The sequence below is a fragment of the Saccopteryx bilineata genome, chromosome 4 (assembly GCF_036850765.1).
Source record: "Saccopteryx bilineata isolate mSacBil1 chromosome 4, mSacBil1_pri_phased_curated, whole genome shotgun sequence".
In the NCBI taxonomy this organism is placed as follows: Eukaryota; Metazoa; Chordata; class Mammalia; order Chiroptera; family Emballonuridae; genus Saccopteryx; species Saccopteryx bilineata.
Window position 1 is genome coordinate 183,958,384 of NC_089493.1, and position 19,624 is coordinate 183,978,007.

At 40.1% G+C, this 19,624-nt stretch overlaps 1 protein-coding gene across 3 annotated transcripts in view; it reads right to left on the minus strand.

Annotated features, from left to right (window-relative positions):
• Positions 1–333: 333 nt before the first annotated feature.
• The window catches only part of GABRB2 (gamma-aminobutyric acid type A receptor subunit beta2), a 218,759-nt gene continuing 199,468 nt past the window's right edge, over positions 334–19,624 (minus strand). For 2 of the 3 annotated variants that reach the window (XM_066273197.1, XM_066273198.1), the window contains 2 exons: positions 9,504–9,575; positions 334–6,508 (listed from right to left, as the gene is read on the minus strand). In XM_066273197.1, coding sequence (XP_066129294.1) covers positions 6,161–6,508; positions 9,504–9,575 — 420 coding nt within the window. In that variant the 3' untranslated portion in view covers positions 334–6,160. The remainder of the gene's footprint in view (positions 6,509–9,503; positions 9,576–19,624) is intronic. The other variant, XM_066273199.1, reaches the window with a different exon arrangement.

Sequence of the window (19,624 nt, forward strand, 5' to 3'; positions counted from 1 at the left end):
AGTAATGATATTTAACAACAGCAACAATGATACTTACTGTTTACATACCACTTACCATCTGTCTTGTACTGTTAAGGACTTCTTAAGGGTTATTTCATTCTGTCTTCACAACAGCCCTTTGAAGGATGTACAATTATATCTTTGTTTTGCAGATAAGAAAACTAAGAGCCAGATGGATTAAGTAGCCGCACAATCACATACCTAATATGTGATGTCAGAGCTCAAGTTCAAGTCTGAAAACTTTCTATTGCTTTTCACGAAAGCCTTCACTCTACAATCTTAACTTATACTAATTGATTAAAAAAAATTCTAGACCCAATGAAACCACACACACATCCTTTCAAGTTTTATTTATATTTCTTAGTTCAAGAATTACACACTAGCCAACATTATTATATATTTACATGCTGAAACTGACTGTAATAAGTTTAAATTCAGGAAAATAATTCATATGTGATACTCGTTGAAATCCTCATGTGTTACTATCTCATGTATCCCAGAGATTTTAGTAGTCCTGTTTTTAGAAAGACATGAAAATAGATGCAATGATATTCACTTGTGTTTTGCATTTTCTAGCCATTGGAAAATGTGCATTATGTGCATATTAAGAAAGGCTACAAGGTAATTAGTAAGGCTGAGAGTCACTACATTGTGAAGAAACTAGAATAACACTTTTTATAAAAGGACAATTCAGAACTGCGCAGGGACAATATTCATAACAGACTGTTGAAACACCCGTGCAAATAAAAATAAGGAAAATGTTATGGAGTTGAAATTATTTGCAGCTTTAAATTATGTTACAAATGAGCATGGTTGAACACAAATTCTGGAAAGTACTGCAAAGGGCAGGTACAAGCTGACAGGACTGTCCACCTGCTTCAGACGGTGCAAGGACACACGGAGGGGCATCAGATTAGTGGGCATGTGACAGGAGAAAGGCATTTGCTTTTGAAAGTTAAAAAACACAAAGTTTCATTTTTCATCACTTGGATCATAATTGTTTTGATCACAAAAGAACTTCTTGAAGCAAATAAATATCTGATGTGAAAATTTTGAACCTATGGGCTCTTATTGATCAATGTCACTGTGTTAATATTCTAAATACAATTTAAAATTTTAAAAATTTGCATATATCTACAGAAATGTTTTACTTTAATATCCCCCCCAAAAAAGACAGATATTTAAGAGAACTGATGCTTTTATGTTTCTTGTTTCTCATTAAATGATTTCTTTAGGGTAGTATCTTAATTAGTATAATGTTGGCTCTTCAGTATTTTTTTTTTTTTTTTTACAATGTTCCCAGTGTACTTGGAAAATGTTTTTTAGGCCTTTGGTGTGAAGCAATGTCTTTTTTTTTTAATTTTCCCTCATTTTTCTTTTTTTCTTTCCTTTTTTGTTTTTTAACAATTCTGGAGTCTTTGGTTGAAAGGAAGAATGCAATCTAAGGACAAAATGCTATTTTTCTTTTTTAATGGTTTGCTAGGATGTATAGTGTGTAACAAATTTCTGGAGCAGGTATGAATAATAAGCATTTTATTTCCTGTAGTGCCATCGATATAAACTTTACTCTTTGAAAATTGAGATTTAAGTTATAACCTTTGGTTTCTTGAACTCTGACACATAAGAAAAAAATCTTTCAAGTAGTCAATGATCATTTCTGCTGTTCTCAATTGCCATTTCTAAGGCTATCTCTGGTTGGTTACATTCACTACATGAACACTGTGTGTTTCCTATAAAGGGAGCAAGAGTGGGAATGAGGGAATGAGCAAGGAAAAGAGTATTGTGTTTGAACGTGTGTGTGTGTGTGTGCGTGTGTGTGTGTGTTAGAGAGAGAGAGAGAGAGAGAGAGAGAAAGAGAGAGAGAGAGAGAGAGAGAGAGAGAGAGAGATAGCAACTTGAAACCCTTCTATCTGGGATCCCAAACCACTTATGTGAAAGGATGTTTAAATTACTCTGTTGGGGCACTGCAGTAACTGTACTTTGTAAAAAAGAAATAAAAATTAAGAAAAAAAAACTAAACAATTATTTGTGTCTATTGGCTATTCATTTACAGCATGTTTAATTATTTACATAATATTATATAACACATCCACGTAAGCCATAAACAGAATTCGCACGTTGCCTTACCATAAAATACAAATTAGAAGTTAAAAATATTTAAGAAATCTGTTTTAATATTTACACACACCAAGTGAAAGTTATGGTTGATCACATTACATGGACTCTGTACACTTAGCAAAATGGCGTGATTGCTACAGTTGAGAGTATTTGCCCTAACCAACATGGTGGAGTTTAGTTTTCTTTTTTTTTTCTCCTCCTAGAAGGATTTTTTTTTAAAAATCATTTTCTGTTTCCTTAAGTCATTTTTGTTTTTAAATCATCAATGGACAATGTTATTAGTTTCCTGGAATAAGCAAATAGACAGCAATGCGAGAACTAGTTAATTTCTGATGTTCTGAGGTACAGTACTATTGTAGTGTCCGATTGTGTAATGGTTCATAAGAACTGGAGGCATTGATTGGCTGATAGAGAAATGATCAGTACCCTGTATCGCTTGTTTCAGTGTGTTGATTTGTTGGTTGCCAAATTAAAAATACTCATACATTGGTTTCATGAAGGAAATAAAGATGTTAGCTTATTCCTTCTTTTGTTTTCCAACATAAGAATGCATATATATGTATGTATGTTTACATGGGCATATATACATGTAGATTGTTGTATGACCTGTTTTTTTTGTTGATTGCTTTGATGTGTTTTGTTGTTGAGCATGAAGGTAATCATAAACCTGGAATATAGTTATCTATAGAAAATGAAAACTGTCCTAGTTGTCAATTTAATGCAGGTCTTGCTTATAAGAAACGTGATTCATTTCCCCATGATGCTTTGCACTGAACTTCCTCTATGTGTTGTGCTTTTTTAAGCTGACAGGTTTTTTCTTCTTCCTAATGCTAGAAGGTAAAGTCTTTTGGTTCATAAACCATTTATTATTATTGTTATTATTGTTATTGTTTTTAACTGAGCACTGCTTTTGAAGAAATGAGAAAAGGTCTAGATGGCACGGCTTATATCTTTTACCGTTAGTAAGTCGCAGTGGAAAGAATTACAACATTCCCTATGCAAACACATGATTATGTTGCATGAGTTTCAGTTCTGAAAATGCATTTCATACCTACTAGCAGTCATGTACAATATATATATATACAGGTTGAGATCAAAGATTTCATTTAGACTGTGCATTTTAGAGTCAGAATTTGCCTATGAGTTTCACAAAGATGAAAAAACACCTTAATTGCTGGCTATCTGTTTGTTTCAAAATCAAAAGACACACTATACATATATGTATAAAATGATAGTAACAGCATATCAGAAATTGCCAAAATACACTTTTGTGGTCCTAAAATTTAACCACTGGAATATCAAGCTGACTAGTCTTTGCGGACTTTTGAGATCTAACATCCCTCCCCTCCCCCTCCCCCACCCCTAGCCAATTCCACCACAGTAAAAATGTACTTTAATAATAAATTCTATATCTACTGTTAGTTACCTCTGGGCAGGATGAGTCAGTCATTTCTAACTATGTGGCTATTGAATGTCGACATGGACTGTACTCTAGGGCATCTTCTCCAAGGTCCCATCTTTTCTCCTTTTCTTGGTTATTCTTACCACTGAGAGCGGCAACGAATCCCTGCTTATATGCTTTCAATGCTCACGCTGCGAGGTTGCTTCTCTCCACTCTGATCTAGATTACTCTGTTGACCTTTCTGGTTATCGAATTTTTGTTAAGTGACAATATCAAGGTTTTTTTTTTATGGCTTTTACGATAATTGCAAATAAGAGCCCACTTCTAGACTTGGGCTCTGAGTGGTCTTTAAAAGAACCGTTCCGGAATGGCCTTTTGGAGTGGTGCACCTGAGTTATTGATATACTCCTTCCTGATATATGCCACTCAAACTTGAACCCCTGGCAACAAAGGGCAGGCACTTTCATTAATGTGATGCCCCCAAATCACTGCCTAGGAGAAAGCACGCCCCTAGAGAAACTTGAAGAATCTCTCCTCTGAGCCCATGGGTGGAACCGTGGTTGGATTCTGCCCAAAGCTCATGCTCAGAGGTGTTCAAGTATATAGTCAAAAAGTAAGGGCCACACTCCCCGATGCCAGTGGGAAGCGAAAAATACCACCCAATCTTGAGGCAAAGTCAGAAAGCTAAGTATTGAACTAAACCTTTTTTATTTTCTTCTCAAATACTTGGAATAGAAGAGTAGTAAGACCCCATCATATTCCAAGCTGCTAAATCATCAGTAAGAAAAAAAAAGAATAACAGTTTATCCAGGGGCAGATACTGGCCTTGGCTACTATGCAGTTAGAAATTTTACTATGGAAATAAGCAGTTTTTGTTTTGTAAATAGAAATAGCAGCTATCCTCCAAGAAAAAGTTCAATCAAATCAAACTTTAAGGAAAATTTAGCAATTCACTACTTTGTCCATGAAAAGCAAAATATGGACCTCCCATTGATAGAAATAAAATAAATACATTAACTTATTCACCTTACTGTCCAATATGTGAACAGATATGTCTGATGAGTATAGAAAAAAAAAAGCACAAAGACTTATTTTCAAACTTGAATAAAAACGATACAGTGTACCTACCTGATTAGCACTTAGATATTTTTCTGCAGTGTCAACTGAGGTTCGTAGCCTTCATCAACTTAACATGGCTTTGTTGTTAACCTGTTTTCCACTCCTTTTCACATTTTCTTTGATTAGGGAGATTGCAACACATACCATGAGAGCAACCTTAAAAAAAATCAAACCTAACAAACCCATACACTACCTCTACTTGTGCACAGAACCTCTGAAGCATTGTTTGCTGTGAAAAATACCAAGGTGAAATCCACTGTGCACGTAAGGAAAACAGAGTCTACTCATTCTCTCCAAAACCTTGCTTTTTCTGACTTCTGAGAGTATCATCAGAATTTCAAAAGCGAGAAAAGCTGGAAAGGACTATGCATCTTTTAAAGAAATCAACAAATCCTTCCTTGGAAATATCCTATTAAAGTCAGAAATAAACTTACAGGGAAAAATGTTGCAGAGACAGCTGACGTTGTGTGAGAAATGTGGTCTGTCTGCTACTTTGTATATCTGTTTGGATATTCGAATGACTCTCAATCCAACCTACGTCTAAGATGATGCCAGTTTGGTTAACTTCTCTCTTTCATTAGACAAAATATGCAAGCCTCTGTAAGTATGTTGTCAAAAGCTTGTGAGGTTAGAAAAAAAAAATCTCTTGTTCTATCTTTTGCCAGTGATCACAACATGTATAGACCAGACACTGTGAGAGGCTGATAAGGGTCACGATGCTTGCTTGCTCTAATGTTACAACAGTCATTTCTGGATTGCCCACTCTGCTCTGGGGTTTTAACTCTTCTTTTAACCACCTAGGAAATAGCATTTTAGAAAAACTTCTTTGGCCGCCATGTATGATAACATTTAGAATTCTCCTGTTCTATAAATGTCAAAATGGAAGATGTCACCGTTGACTCCTGCCCTCAAGCAATCTGCAACTGGCCAAGATGGTTTCCCGGATTGCTGCCTTGACTCCCTGTATCTCGTCTGAACTACATGAGAAGCTGCTAGAATCCGTGGGAGTTAACTTGCCATGGCACCATTATTACCTTAATAAGATAGGCACAGACTATCTTCTGTAAGCGTGTTGACGTGGCATTGAGGGCAATGTAGTGTCAGCATGGTGCCCTCTCAGTAGCATGCCGACATTAGGAATGAAAATGGGAGTCTCTGGACATGACCAGTTCTCAGTGAAATGACTAACAGCGCTAGTGAGCCTTCTAAGAGCATCTTCTAAAATGATTCTCCTCCGAACCAACTGCACACTAAGCAGATAAACGGAACCCTCAGACTCAGTCTTGCCAGTGTCCGTGCAAATCACTCGCACTTGAACTGGAAAACCACAAGGACCTGAGTGTAGTCCTTTCTTAGCAGAAGCAACCCAAATGGTATGAAATGGACCACAGGATAGGCCAGCAACTAAGGTATTTTAGCATCACTTGTGTCCTGGATTGATGCATTTTCCAAGTCCTAAGTCAGGCTGTACATCTGGTTTGAGGAGGAATCTAGTCCTTGCTTCCCGCGAGGGGCTATGTTTTAGTTCACATAGTAGAGCCAATAGACGATGTTGAAGAAGGAAAAAACCACCGGGAAGAATATGCGGGACCACCGATCTATGGCGTTCACATCAGTCAAGTCGGGGATGGTGATTTTCAGTTGGGAGGCGCGTCTCCGCAGGCGGCTCTTCTTCTGCGCCACGTGCCGCTCCAGGGCGTTACGGCCGAAACTGTGCCTGGGCAGCCCGGGTTTCCGGTACTGGATGCTGGAGGCGTCGTAAGCCAGCATGGTGCTCCTGGGGTCTCCAAGTCCCATCACAGCCTCAGATGTGGCCATTTCATTTTTTATCTCGAGCGTGCTCAGTAAGATGTTCTCATGGGGGTCCATCTGCCAGGGAGAAGCGGCAAATAAGACAATCAAAACGTAAGACTTTATTGAGGTTTTTTTTTTTTTTTTTTTTTTTACTTAAGGGCGCTATGATATATAGCTTAGTAACAATTGACACTTAAATAATACGGGTTCTAACTGCGTGTCAACCACTGATACATGGATTTTTTTCCCCAGTAAATACCCCTACTATTTTCAGTCTGAGGTTGAGAGTCTGTAAGATGTGGAGGGTCAGCTGCATGCATTGATCTATGCCATTTTGTAGGGGACTAAGCATCAGATTTAGGTATCTGCAGGGGGTCCTGGAATAAATCTCCCTAAGTTACTAAAAGGCAACTGAAGTTTTGGGGAGAGTCAAAAGTTAGGCATGGATTCTCAACTGTGCTAGGGTCGGTGCCCCTAACCCCCCCTGTGGGTCAAGGGTCGACTTTGTATTTATCATAGTAGTGAAGAGAACTGATTTGTGGTTACATAATCTAAAGTTGAATTGTGGTTCTGCCACTATAAGCTATGTGAATTTCGATTTCTTCATCTATCAAATGGTATGGTAATCTAACCCTAGAAGATTGCTATAATGATGTAATGATGTAACAGACTGTCACTCATTCAATTTTCATTATTTCTACTTAGGAGATGCAGAGAAATAGAAGGCATGATACCCTTTAAAGAATGGATAGTCTTGAAACTAACACAAAACATGAAGCTGTTCTAGATATAAAATAATATTAGGGAATTAATTACTGAATTTCAGTGCTCACAATAGCAGATGAATTCGTAAGAACTAGAACTAAAAACAGTAGGTAATATTTCTTAAGCACTTACTACATAAGCCAGAAACATTTTTGTATAACTTCATTTAATTGATGCTTCTTCACACCCACTATCACAAGATGTCATGTCAAATTTGTAGTGCCAGGATGAATAAGGTAAAGGAAGAGTGTTGAACAATATAAATGCAGGCAACGTGTGACTTGTCAAAATGCAACAGAACTCGGAACAATAAGGAACTTGAAAGAGACAGCTGGGCAGACAGTGGGTGGAGGGCTGGTGAGTGAGTGAGGGGTGAGGGGCCGACTTGGGAGGGAGAGGAAGGAGGTGGGACTCAAGGAGAAGAGAGTCAGCCCAGAGCTGGCTGGGCTGAGTCAAATTCTAAGCCCAGGGAATAGAATTAAGGCTGCTGTGCACATAGGGTGACCCTTTTCTCTCCTGGCTGATCTCTTCTTGGCCAAGCTAAAGGTAAAGGATGAATACTGACATCATGAGTCCCAAGGGAAGATTTGTATGTCTTGCTTTTAAGAGGCCTCAGTGGCTACACATAGTAAAATGTAGCCCCAACACATTACTAGATATAACAGATTATATTTATTTTGGTGGAGAATCAGGATATACCAATTTCCACTAAAAATTTTGGAATTAAAAAACTAAAAGAAAAATGGCCAATGATAGGTACTGCTGATATATATATGGAGGCAAGGAATATAACCAAACACTTAATTGGAAGATAAAAATACTCTGAGCTTCATTAATTATGCAGAAGGCAAAAAGAATGTTGCTGAGATTATATACTATCAATTAGCTCTCAAATGTAATTTAATGGCCCTGTATTATAAATTCAAATCTAAAATCTTCTGAGAAATAGAAGCTATAAAATTCATTGGGACATAATAATTGAACAATTAATCTCTGCCACCCAATCAGACATTCTGTATGATTGGTTTATGGTAGTATTTTGCTTAATGGAAACATTAAACAAATATACTCTTAAAAATAATTTAAAAATTGTATAAGATTTGGAATTAAGCGCAATAAATATTCAAACACTTCTGTCACAAAAGGGCCAGGTAAAGGCCTAATAATGTGTTTGATAGCCCCACAGAGGACAGAAATATTTAAGTTTGCATACTATGGGTTAGTACTTTGCAGAAAATAATTCACTAGAGCCTTAAAACCAACCTTTGAAATGAATTTTTTTCCCCCTTGGGTTATAAGTGAAGCCAGTCACCAAACTTCCCAAAGTCATATCTTTATTATATGGTTGAGCTGGAACTCAAACCTTGGTCATTATCATCCAAAGCTTGGGAGGAGCAAACTGGGACTTCTCAACATTGAAGAAGAGTGAAACTGAAGGCAATGGGAATCTACCTCCCCTGTTACTTCCGACAGCATGCTCATTCTGTTCTGCTCTGGCGTGTGCACTGTTATGTTAACTACCTAAGAAATAGCTGTTTAGCAACATTTCTTTGGCCACTATGCGTGCTGATACTCAGAAGACTCTCCTTCTCTCAGAACCAGGATATCTGCTTTTCTACTGAGCAACTGTAATAAGAAAGTTTATGAACGTATACACCAGACTTGATTGGGGTAAAAGCATAAATCAGCAATACACATAAAATAATAGCAGCAGCAGAGTATTATTAAGGGAAACATATTCTAAGTTGACAACAAATGATTCTTGAAAAATTCGTGTAATTTTGGTGAGTTTGTTTTACTACCTATGAAATTCTAAACTTGCCAGATAATTCCTAAAGTTGTATTATTGATTTTTTCATTCATAAACTTAAAAAAAAATCTCTATATTGAGCACCACTTGTGTCTAGCACTGTACTGTGCCAAGTATCGTAGCTACACTGGTGAAAAAAATAGCATTGCTACTTGTCCCCAGGGCAGTAACAGCCCCCAGAGCGAATATTGGATCTGAAATCAAAAGACTAGAGTTCTTAATTCTGTGTGTGTATGTGTGTGTGAGTGTGTATGAGCATGTGTGTGTGTGTGGGGGGGTTTGATTTGGGGAGAAGTGACTTAATCCCTCTGAATCTAGGCTTCTTCAACTATAAGAACAGGGTTTGGGGAGACTAACTGAAGAAGCTGGGAAACAGAAGCGCTACGCTGAGTCGATCACTATGATATTCTATGAATGCGGTATAATATATACAGTTTCTGGGCAGGGGGGAACACAGTAAACAGCTATGCCTAAAAGAAGAGTAAGTATGTTCACCTTGCAGGACGTCTGGAATAGATACGGTTGATGAGCTTCCTGTAGGTAAACATCACTGCAGGTCTTCCCGGGCTGAAATGGAAGTGTGGGAGGGATGGGTGAGCTTCCTACAAAGGACCGTCTGTGAATGAGGGCGGTTTGCACACCCACTGAATCAGCTGTCCTATGGGGTAGATGATGAACCTCTCTGCGGACTTGCCTTATTCCCCGGACCGACCCATGCACTGATGGTTCTAACAATGGCACATTCACCTTACACATTGGGATCGAGAGGGTTTCTTTTCTTCCTATTTCCCAGCCTAATATTTTTCCCAATGAGAAAAGAAAAATGCTTGGTTAATAGAGTACTATTTTGCTTAAAAGATACTGCATTGAACAATGAAGGGAGAGCCTTATTTGTATAGAATAATTTGTTAATGCCAAGTCTGGTTTCCGGGGCATTGCGTCCTTTCCTGCACCTTCCCTGGTGACAGGGCTGTGCTCTGGAGGGATGGCCTTATCCTATAGTCATACACAGAAAAGCCAATCGCAGCCTTCGGTGACACGGCAGCGTCACAGGCTTACCTTGGGAAGCAAGAATGTGGCTGTCTTTAAATCTTGGTTCACCACTCATATCATCAAAAGGAGAGTGAGAAACGCCAAAAACCCAAGAAATCTTAACGCTGCAATTTCCTGTTACCATGACAACTGTGTGGGTGGGAGACCTGGTTTTATCTTCCGTGAAATGACACTGGGACCTGAGTAGCTTGAAACATTAAGGCACTGAACTGCTCACCACCTGGGAATACCCAAAGCGTTCTTTCCAAAGAAAAAAAAACTCTCTGAAAGCACCCAGCCTGCACTGGGTATTCTGAAAGGTGAAAGAAAGTTCACCTCGCGAGAATATCACATGGGGATTCTCGGGAGTAAGAGAAGGCCACAAACTCTGACTTTTCCAGTCCCTTCACCAAAGTAAATGCAGAAATGGTAACCAAATATGGAGCTCAGAACTGGAAGGTAAATAGAGGAGAACATGGTTCACATGCCCAGGTGGTTGTGGGAAGATGATCATTTTTAATAAAAACCAATAGAAAAAAAAATGGGCGGCTGAGATGATTTTCAATGTCTTTTTTTGTTGTTGTTGTTCCTCTTATGTTATTGGAAAGTGCTTGAAATCTCCCAACCATCTTAGGAGGATGGAGTTAGTACTATTAGCATTTTGTAAAAAGCCCTTTCCATCAAAATCTAGAAGTTCATGGGGAGCCAGCAGCTAATTAATTGGTAGAACAATAATTTAAATTTATTCTTGCGGATTCAAACCTTCCACTCTTCCTACTGAATATGCTCACTACAGGGTGAAATACCCACGCAGTGGACCCTGGCGGCTCCCAGCTATAAACAATCTAGTTGTTGTTGTTTTGATTTTCAAATTTTCAGTTCTCACGGGTAGATCACACGAGTACATGTCTCAAGGTTCCCTCAGTAAAATGATTTCCTATTAAGGAGTCAAATTAGTGAATTCATTCATGATGGGTGAGTGACCTGCGTGACCCTACTTCATTAGTCATCGCAAGGGAAAAAAGTACATAATCTGCTTCAGACACACACAGACAAGCCCATGCGGCCCAGCGGGTGAATCAAAGGAGCTTGGTGAGGTTTTGAGATACTGTTCTAGTGACAGGGATGTTTCTAGAGGAAGTAAGAGTTAGATCTCAGAAGCAGAAAGAAAAAGAGTAAGGTTTTCTCTCCAAAGGGCCACGGAAGGGAAGGGCTTTCTAAAGGCTGTGGTTAATACAGGATTGGCAGTGAGAAGCACTCAGGAAGCTTGACCTGGCCAGTGAAGAGACACCCCTGTGTCCTTCCCCTCCAAGTCCCGGCCCCTCTGACAACCACAGGCAGAGTGAAGGAACAGGAACACAAAGATGAGGGCTGGCCCTAATCCGGGTTTACTCTGAGCCTTGGTGTCTGTCCTTCATCCAGAAAATCTAGGTGGATTTAGGGGAGTGTTTGCTAACTCCCTCACCAGCTGAACCTTCTTGCTATATATGAGCTCACTGGGCGGGGACTACACCCTGTTGCTATTTCTCCCTAATGCTGACCACTAACGTGGGTACAGAGTAGTACTCAAAATAAAACTCGCTTACAGGAGTTACTGGGAGGGTTACAGGGTCCCGTGACCCAACCAGGCTATGGAGATCTAACGGAAAGTGGGAAAAAGGTAGACCGGTATTGAAGTCAATGAAAAAACACAGGCCTGCCTGGAGGACATTTGAATCCAAATTTTTAAGCATGACTTAACTGTGGTCAAAATCACGTGTATCTAAGCATTCAGCCCGTTGCATCCAATTTTTTAGATTTAATTTAGAAAAAATTTACCTGTCAGTTCCACTTAATGTACAATTACTGATCACTTAATACACACACACACACACACACACACACACACACACACACACGTGAAAGGGTGGAGACATTGAGCAAAAAAGGACAAAGGAAAAAAGAGAAAGATCCATGGATATGGACCAGTCGTGTCCTGATTGCTGGGGACTGGGGGCAGGGAGGTGAAGGAGGGTGCAGGGGGTTACATGGTGATGGATGGAGGCATGACTTGGGGTGCTGAACACACAGTCCAGTGTACAGAAGATGTGTCATAGGATGGAGCACCCGAGACCTGTGTGGTTCGGTTAACCAGCGTCACCCCAATAAACTCAATTAAAAATGTATGGGGTGACATAGGAGTGATGAATAGGGCAAGTCCACCTGGCAAACACCTTGCAGTCTTTCAGCTCCCTGGAGAGTCCTGAGTCCGATCCAGCACCAGCGCTGGCGTTCCCCGCCTGCGGGAACTTGCTGCGGCCCCGTCTGCAGCACCTCTCTGCGCATGAACTTCCTAAGTAGCCTTGTTCATTTTCTTTTGTAGCTTAACCTTGTCCTTATTTATTTATTTTTTTACACTCACAGGAGCAAATTCATTTCTCTTGGAAAATGATGCCTTTCTATCCGCCTTACTTTATGTGGAATTCATTAAGAATAATAGGGAACTAAAGATTACCGATTTTTAAAAAATAATATCAGGACTGAGATCTAAGTGAGAATGTTAAATGCGGGGGAGAGTGCATTCAAATTGCTCTTCAGTATTTAATAATAATACAGAGCAATTAATAAAATATATGACAAAGGGACTCATTTATTTAGAAGGTTGAGAGACTTCTTTCTGGTTTTCTCCTCTTAACTTAATAAAGTACAAACTAGTGGTTTCCTTTTTTTACTTAAAAAAATTTTTTTTTCCTACTGATAGTTTAAATTCAAGTTTAAAGTCAGGAGTCATTTTAATTGTATGGGGAACACATAAGAGATTGGGATCCCCATGAAGAAAGAAAAGTGAAGGGACTATATTTACAATCTATTAATTTTATGGATATTTCTATCACCCAAAAGAGGGACTTGCTTTAAATTATTACAGATCCTCAGGATGTCTGGAAGGGAGCCAGGTTTATCTAAGCCCAAAGTTCTATTATATTTTGACACATTTCAGAGGGTTGGATAAGACAATGTGGGTCCCCAATTCTGATATAAAAGCCAGTGAAATTTTAACAGCTGGGGATCAAATCCTGAGAGGTGAATGTTGGTTGTAGTTCCATTTTCATCTGAATTATTGACTCAAGTCCCAAGCTAAATGGAGAATATTGATCTAATCTTTTCATTTGCTGGTTCACACAATTCAAAGCAGCATGGGCCATGGCTTGCTGAAGATTTTTATGCATACCATGTAGCTAGTCATTTATAATCTCTGAATTCGTTTTTAAATAATGCCATAGAGGACATTTGTTTTGGACATAGAGGTTTCTCCCTGCAAGGCTGGAAATGTTCCAGTCAAGTGTTTGTAATGTGCGAGGGGGCGGAGGGGAAGAGTGGGTAGCCACGCGCAGGAGGCCAGCGACAGTGTTCCCCTGGGGCTTACCCATATGGTCAAGGGTGAGGACAGCGCACACTGATAAGAGCCAGAAGGGGTGGCTTTTCAAGTCACGCACCCCTCCTCCTCGTAATCTTCCCAGAACAGTGAGTACTAAATGTGATGGTTCATTACATCAAATGTTAAGGCTTCCTGGCATTGACGGACTTGAAGGTTGTGACACCCCCATCCCCGGTCTTTAAGGGACTCCCGGTGTTCTCTTGGTCCTGGGTTTTGAAACGGACCCCCCAGCTTGTCGTAAAAGCTCATGAGGACGGCTAATTTGAACACACAGAATATCACCCGTGACCTCAGTTCTGGATCAGAGGAAAATGACAATTTGCTTCTAGCTTTCAGCTAAAAGCGAAGACGCCAACGTTTGGTTTCTGTCCTCTTCAGGTAACAGTTTAATGCATCTCAAAATCGGACAGTTCTGAAAAAATGCTGACTTAAAAAACCCAGAATTTCTCAGTCCACTGACTTCAAAAACCGCATCTAGACCACAGTCAGGTCCCCTTGCGTGTACCGGAGACACACTGCTTTAACAGAGCCTTGCCCACCGCCTCCTATTGTTTTTCATTTAATTTGACTAAGAAGCCAGAAAGCTGACCAAATGCAGACCATATGGACAGGACTCCCGTGAACATTAACAGAAAGAAGCAGCACACTCCACTCCACAGAGAGGGAGGGAGCGCAGCCAGGGACCTTCGCTTCTGTGGACGCAGAATCTAGGTTGGCTCGTGACTGGCAGGGGGCAGGAGGGTGCTGCTGAAACGGACCTCTAGAGAGGACAGGTGGGGTGCATGGAGAGGGCTCACAGACTCACGCTGATCGCTGAATCCTGTGAGCGGGAGTTTACACACACGTTTGGCACTGATGAGCACTGGGTCTAGTGGCTGTGCTTAAAAAATTGCCCTGATGAAAAGTGAACCAGCAGTGATTATAAAAAATGATCCAGTCAGAATAACAAAGTGCATACAGTCGGCCTTCCATACCTGCGGGTTCTACATCCGCAGGTTCGACCATCCTCAGATTGAAAGTAATTGAAAACTGTAGTATACATATCCACTAAATACTGGTTAATGGTATTATCTGCTAATTCAACAGCTACCTTTTGAGTCTCTGTTAACCATGTTCCTTGCCCTCACAGAGACCACATCCTAAAGGCAAGACACATTTTAAGCAAATACCTATAGAAATAATACATAATTATAAATGAAAATAAGGGCAGTGAGAACATATGTCAGGAGAACTGATGTAGTGAAAATAGAATCAAATGTTCCAATGGAAGGAACATTTGAGATGAGGTCTGAAAGATGCAACATATATAAGTAAAGGTGAATAAGGATTCTTCTACTTTCAATTGTGGTATGTGATGGAACAAATGTGAGAAATTCCCTGATCCTATTCAAACAGAGGCATACTACCCAGTAGCAATAATGTTCTATAAAGAACTTGTCTGGAGACAAATCCTTTTGTTGTTTTAATTATTTGCCATTTATATTTGTTATAGTAGCACTGCCCCAAGCATCAGTTATCTTGTCTTTGTTGTATACAGTGGGTACAAGCTTAAAAGTAGAGTCATTCCTCTGTATCCACAGGGAATTGGTTCTAGGAGCCCCTCCCCCTCAGATACCAAAATTTGTGTGGATGCTTGAGCCCCTTATACAACATGGTGTAGTAACTGCATATCATCTATGCACATGCTCCCATCTACTTTAAATCACTTCTAGATTACTTTTCATACCAACTACAAATGTAAATAATACAGTGTGTCCATAAAGTCATGGTGCACTTTTGACCAGTCACAGGAAAGCAACAAAAGATGATAGAAATGTGAAATCTGCACCAAATAAAAGGAAAACCCTCCCAGTTTCTGTAGGATGATGTGGCAGCATGTGCGCATGCGCAGATGATAACGTAACACCATGTACTCAGCGGAGCAGCCCACAGCCATGCCAGTCGAGATTTGGCCGGTACAGAGGAAAGTTCAGTGTGTTCTGTGGCTCGCTAAATTCGAATCTGTGACCAAAGTGCAACGTGAATATCAGCGCATTTATAACGAAGTGCCACCACAAAGGAATAACATTACTAGGTGGGATAAGCAGTTGAAGGAAACCGGCAGTTTGGTGGAGAAACCCTGTTCTGGTAGGCCATCAGTCAGTGACGAGTCTGTAGAGGCTATACGGGATAGCTACTTAAGGAACCCTAAAAAATCGGTGTGTGAGCCCACATCGAACTGCACTGAATAGGTATGAAACTGGGAGAGTTTTCCTTTTATTTGATACAGATTTCACATTTCTATTGTCTTTTGTTGCTTTCCTGTGACTGGCCAAAAGTGCACAATGACTTTACGGACACACTGTATATAGAGAGTTGTTGTACTCCATAGGGAATAATAACAAGAAAAACAAGTCTGTATATGTTCAGTATACAGATGCAACCACCAAAGACCTAACATATAGTATGTGTGATCATTTTAGGAAGAGCCATTTGGTGAAATAAGAGGTTAGATTTTGAAAGCAGGACACCACAACATCTAAAATCTTTACTTCTAGACTGTAGAATGTTGCAGGGTAAACCAGTAAACAACCACCTTATTTTGGGCTGAGGCTACAGCAGGCTCAGAGGCCAGGTGGGAAGCAGAAAGGGTCCAAGGCAAGGTCACTAAGGTTGGTGATCTTGGGAGAAATATTTAACCCTTTCCGAGCTTCAGTTTCCTCAACTGTCAAATCTGTATAACAGTATCTGCCTTATTGGGTTGTTGTGACATTAAATGAGATAATTGATACAAGACACGTAAAACAGTGCCCTACACCAGTGGTCCCCAACATTTTTTGGGCCATGGACCGGTTTAATGTCAGAAAATATTTTCACGGACCCGCCTTTAGGGTGGGACGGATAAATGTATCACGTGACCAAGACAAGCGTCAAGCGTGAGTCTTAGATGGATGTAACAGAGGGAATCTGGTCATTTTAAAAAAATAAAACATCGTTCAGACTTAAATATAAATAAAACAGAAATAATGTAAGTTATTTATTCTTTCTCTGTGGACTGGTACCAAATGGTCCACGGACTGGTACCGGTCCGCGGCCCGGGGGGTTGAGGACCACTGCCCTACACGACACACTCCAGGAACAATACCTTTTATTACTATGGAAGCAAGCAGGTGAAGGAACGGAACTTGTCCTATATTAGGATCAGGAGAGGACTGGAATGGTAAACCAGTTCCCATCAGAAACAGCTGTGGCTATGGTGAGAGAGGGTGACCCAGCAGCTGTTTACTTCCTCTTTAGGCAACAAGAATGCATCAATACAGATGTGCTTCCCTTCGCTACAACCGCGTGGCAGGGGGTGTCCTCCACTTTCTAGGCTGTGTGAATCATCTGGTTTTCCAGGAAAGTATCTAAAGCTAAGAACTCATCATTCATAAGCCTGAGAATAGTTTCTTCCGGAGGCTTCCCTGGGGAGGGGGGGTGTCTTGCCTGGTTCTTTATCCTTATAGTGGACAGAGGCAAGAAGAGACTCAGAAGGTTCTGCTTTGTTATTTGCCAACAGAATGTGTTCAAGTTTAAAAACGGAGAGCTTGTACCCAGCAGCAAAGCTCGGTTTGCAGATTTATTTCCCACTTCACTTATTTACGGGAAATTGTCTTTCTTTCTCCAAATTAAATGCATCTATAAAGAAAGTTTCATTATGATGATAATGATGATGTGAAATTACATTTTGTAGATAATCTTTGTGCAGCAGCATTTTAAATTCCAGTGTAGATAAGAACATCTATGCAGTTAATTAAGTCTTTTTAATAATGTATTGATTTTAGAGAGAGAGGAAGGAAAAGGAGGAGGGAGAGAAAGAGAGAGAGAGAGAGAGAAAAACATTGACTTTTTTGTTGTTGTTCCATTTAATTGTACATTTATTTGTTGCTTCGCATATGTGCCCTAACTGGGGATCGAATGAGCAACTTTGTTGCATTGGGATGACACTCCAACTGAGTTTCTCAGTCAGGACTAATTAAGTCTCAAAGACAAGAGTTTTAGAATTGGCCTTAAATTCTAGCTTTTCTACTTATTACCTGAGTGATCTGGGGCAACTTTCCATAGCTTCACTGAGTCTTTGTTTCTTCAACGAACTTACCTCACCTCCTCAGTAAAATGAAGCTACATTATATAAAGGTGTGTTTTAAGATTGAGACAAGTTGCTTAAGGAGCCTACTGCCATGCCTGGCATACAATTAAGTGTGTAACAAAAGTAACCACTGCTATGAGAGTAACTGACTTCCAGAAGCAGGGAAAGCTAATTCTTTATATTTCCCAGTTAGCCCCATGCAGTGGGTGTTGCAGTTCAACCTCTCCTACCCATTGTAACAACAGCCCCTCTTCCAGACAGGAACCTGGCTGCTCTCAACTAATTTTGTACCTCCCCCACCCCCTTGCTATAGACTGGTTCAGAGATGGGAGGTGTAAGTGAACTGAACCAATGAAAAGAAAGAAAATGTTTCCTTTCTAATGCTAATCTTTAAATTAACATACCTGAATATGAATGAGAAAACACAGAGCCTTGTTGCCACCGGTGACCATTCATCACAGAATAAGTATCATTGACAAGATACTGGCTGAATTGCTTGAGAGAGCCCCCCCTCTCCTCAGCCTCTGAGAATGCTTTGCCTAGGCCAGTGGTCGGCAGACTCATTAGTCCACAGAACCAAATATCAACAGTACAATGATTAAAATTTCTTTTGAAAGCCAAATTTTTAAAACTTAAACTATATAGGTAGGTACATTCCTTATCAAGGTAGCACCCACACATGGTATTTTGTGGAGGAGCCACACTCAAGGGCCAAGCTGCATGTGGCTCACGAGCCATGGTTTGCTGATCACTGGCCTAGGCCAGGTCCATTACAGATGGGTGGGAAATTAGAAGGACCTCATTAATGCAATTCAGAATAGGTTTGTTTTTTTGTTTTAGCAAGAGCGACAGAGACAGAGAGAAGGACAGATAGGGTCAGACAGGAAGGAGAGAGATGAGAAGCATCACTCGTTATTTGTGGCACTTTAGTTGCTCATTGATTGCTTTCTCATAGGTGCTCTGACTGGGGGGCTCCAGCCCAGCCAGTGACCCCTTGCTCAAGCCAGCAACTGTGAGCTCAAGCTAGCAACGTTGGGCTTCAAGCCAGTGACCTTTGGGCTCAAGCTGGTGAGCCCGGGCTCAAGTCAGTGACCTTGGCATTTTGAACTTGGGTCTTCTGTGTGTCCCAGGCCGATGCTCTATCCACTGCGCCATCACCTGGTCAGGCCAGAATAGTAATTTTTAATTGTTTCAGATAAAATTCAACCTGGGATAATGATAAGGTCATGTATAATTTAGAATTATAAAAATATATTTTTTTCTTTTCAAGATCAATCATCTTGTGGAAAAGCTTCATGTTATCCTGCAGCAATTTTAATGAAAATGTCCTCCCTTTATTTAAGTCACTTAGGATTTGGCAAATGGCTCTCATTATCCTTTATCTTGCCGCTTTCTACAGCCATCAGCATGAATGTGAAAGACCAGGTGTGGAATTCCCCGTCTCGTGAACAGTAAAACTAAGGCCCAGAGAAATTCCTTCCCCAAAGTTGCAGAACTTCTCAGACGCTGACCTAGGCTGAGTGTCCTGGCTTCTTGAATCCAAATTGGACTCTGTGGCTGGTTCTGCTGATTATAGAACTGAGGAAAAGATTATTTTAAAAGAGCTTCATGTGCAACCTGTGATTAAAGTGTGGAACCCAAAGAGAGAGATCGAGGTTTCTGTTGCAGCTTTAGTAAGTAAGCCCCACTCCACCGCTAACTGGCTCACATCATCCTGAGCAAATCGCTGACATTTCCGGGCTTCAGTTTCTGCGCGTAAAAACGAAACATCACAAGAAACAACTGTAATTGTGTGTGTGATGATGTATGTCCACTGAGTTGATTGTGGTGATCATTTTGTAATATATACTAACTTGCACCGTTATATTGTACACCCGAAACTAGTATTGCTATGTCCATTACATCACAAAACAATAAAAAAATAAAAATACAACAAAAACACTAAAAAAACAAACTAAAAAAATTGTAAAAGATTTAAAGATAGTATTAATTAAAAATGAAAACAATGAGAGAAAATATTGAGGTGAAGTTTCCTATTCTTAAGCCTGGTCGAGGCACTGT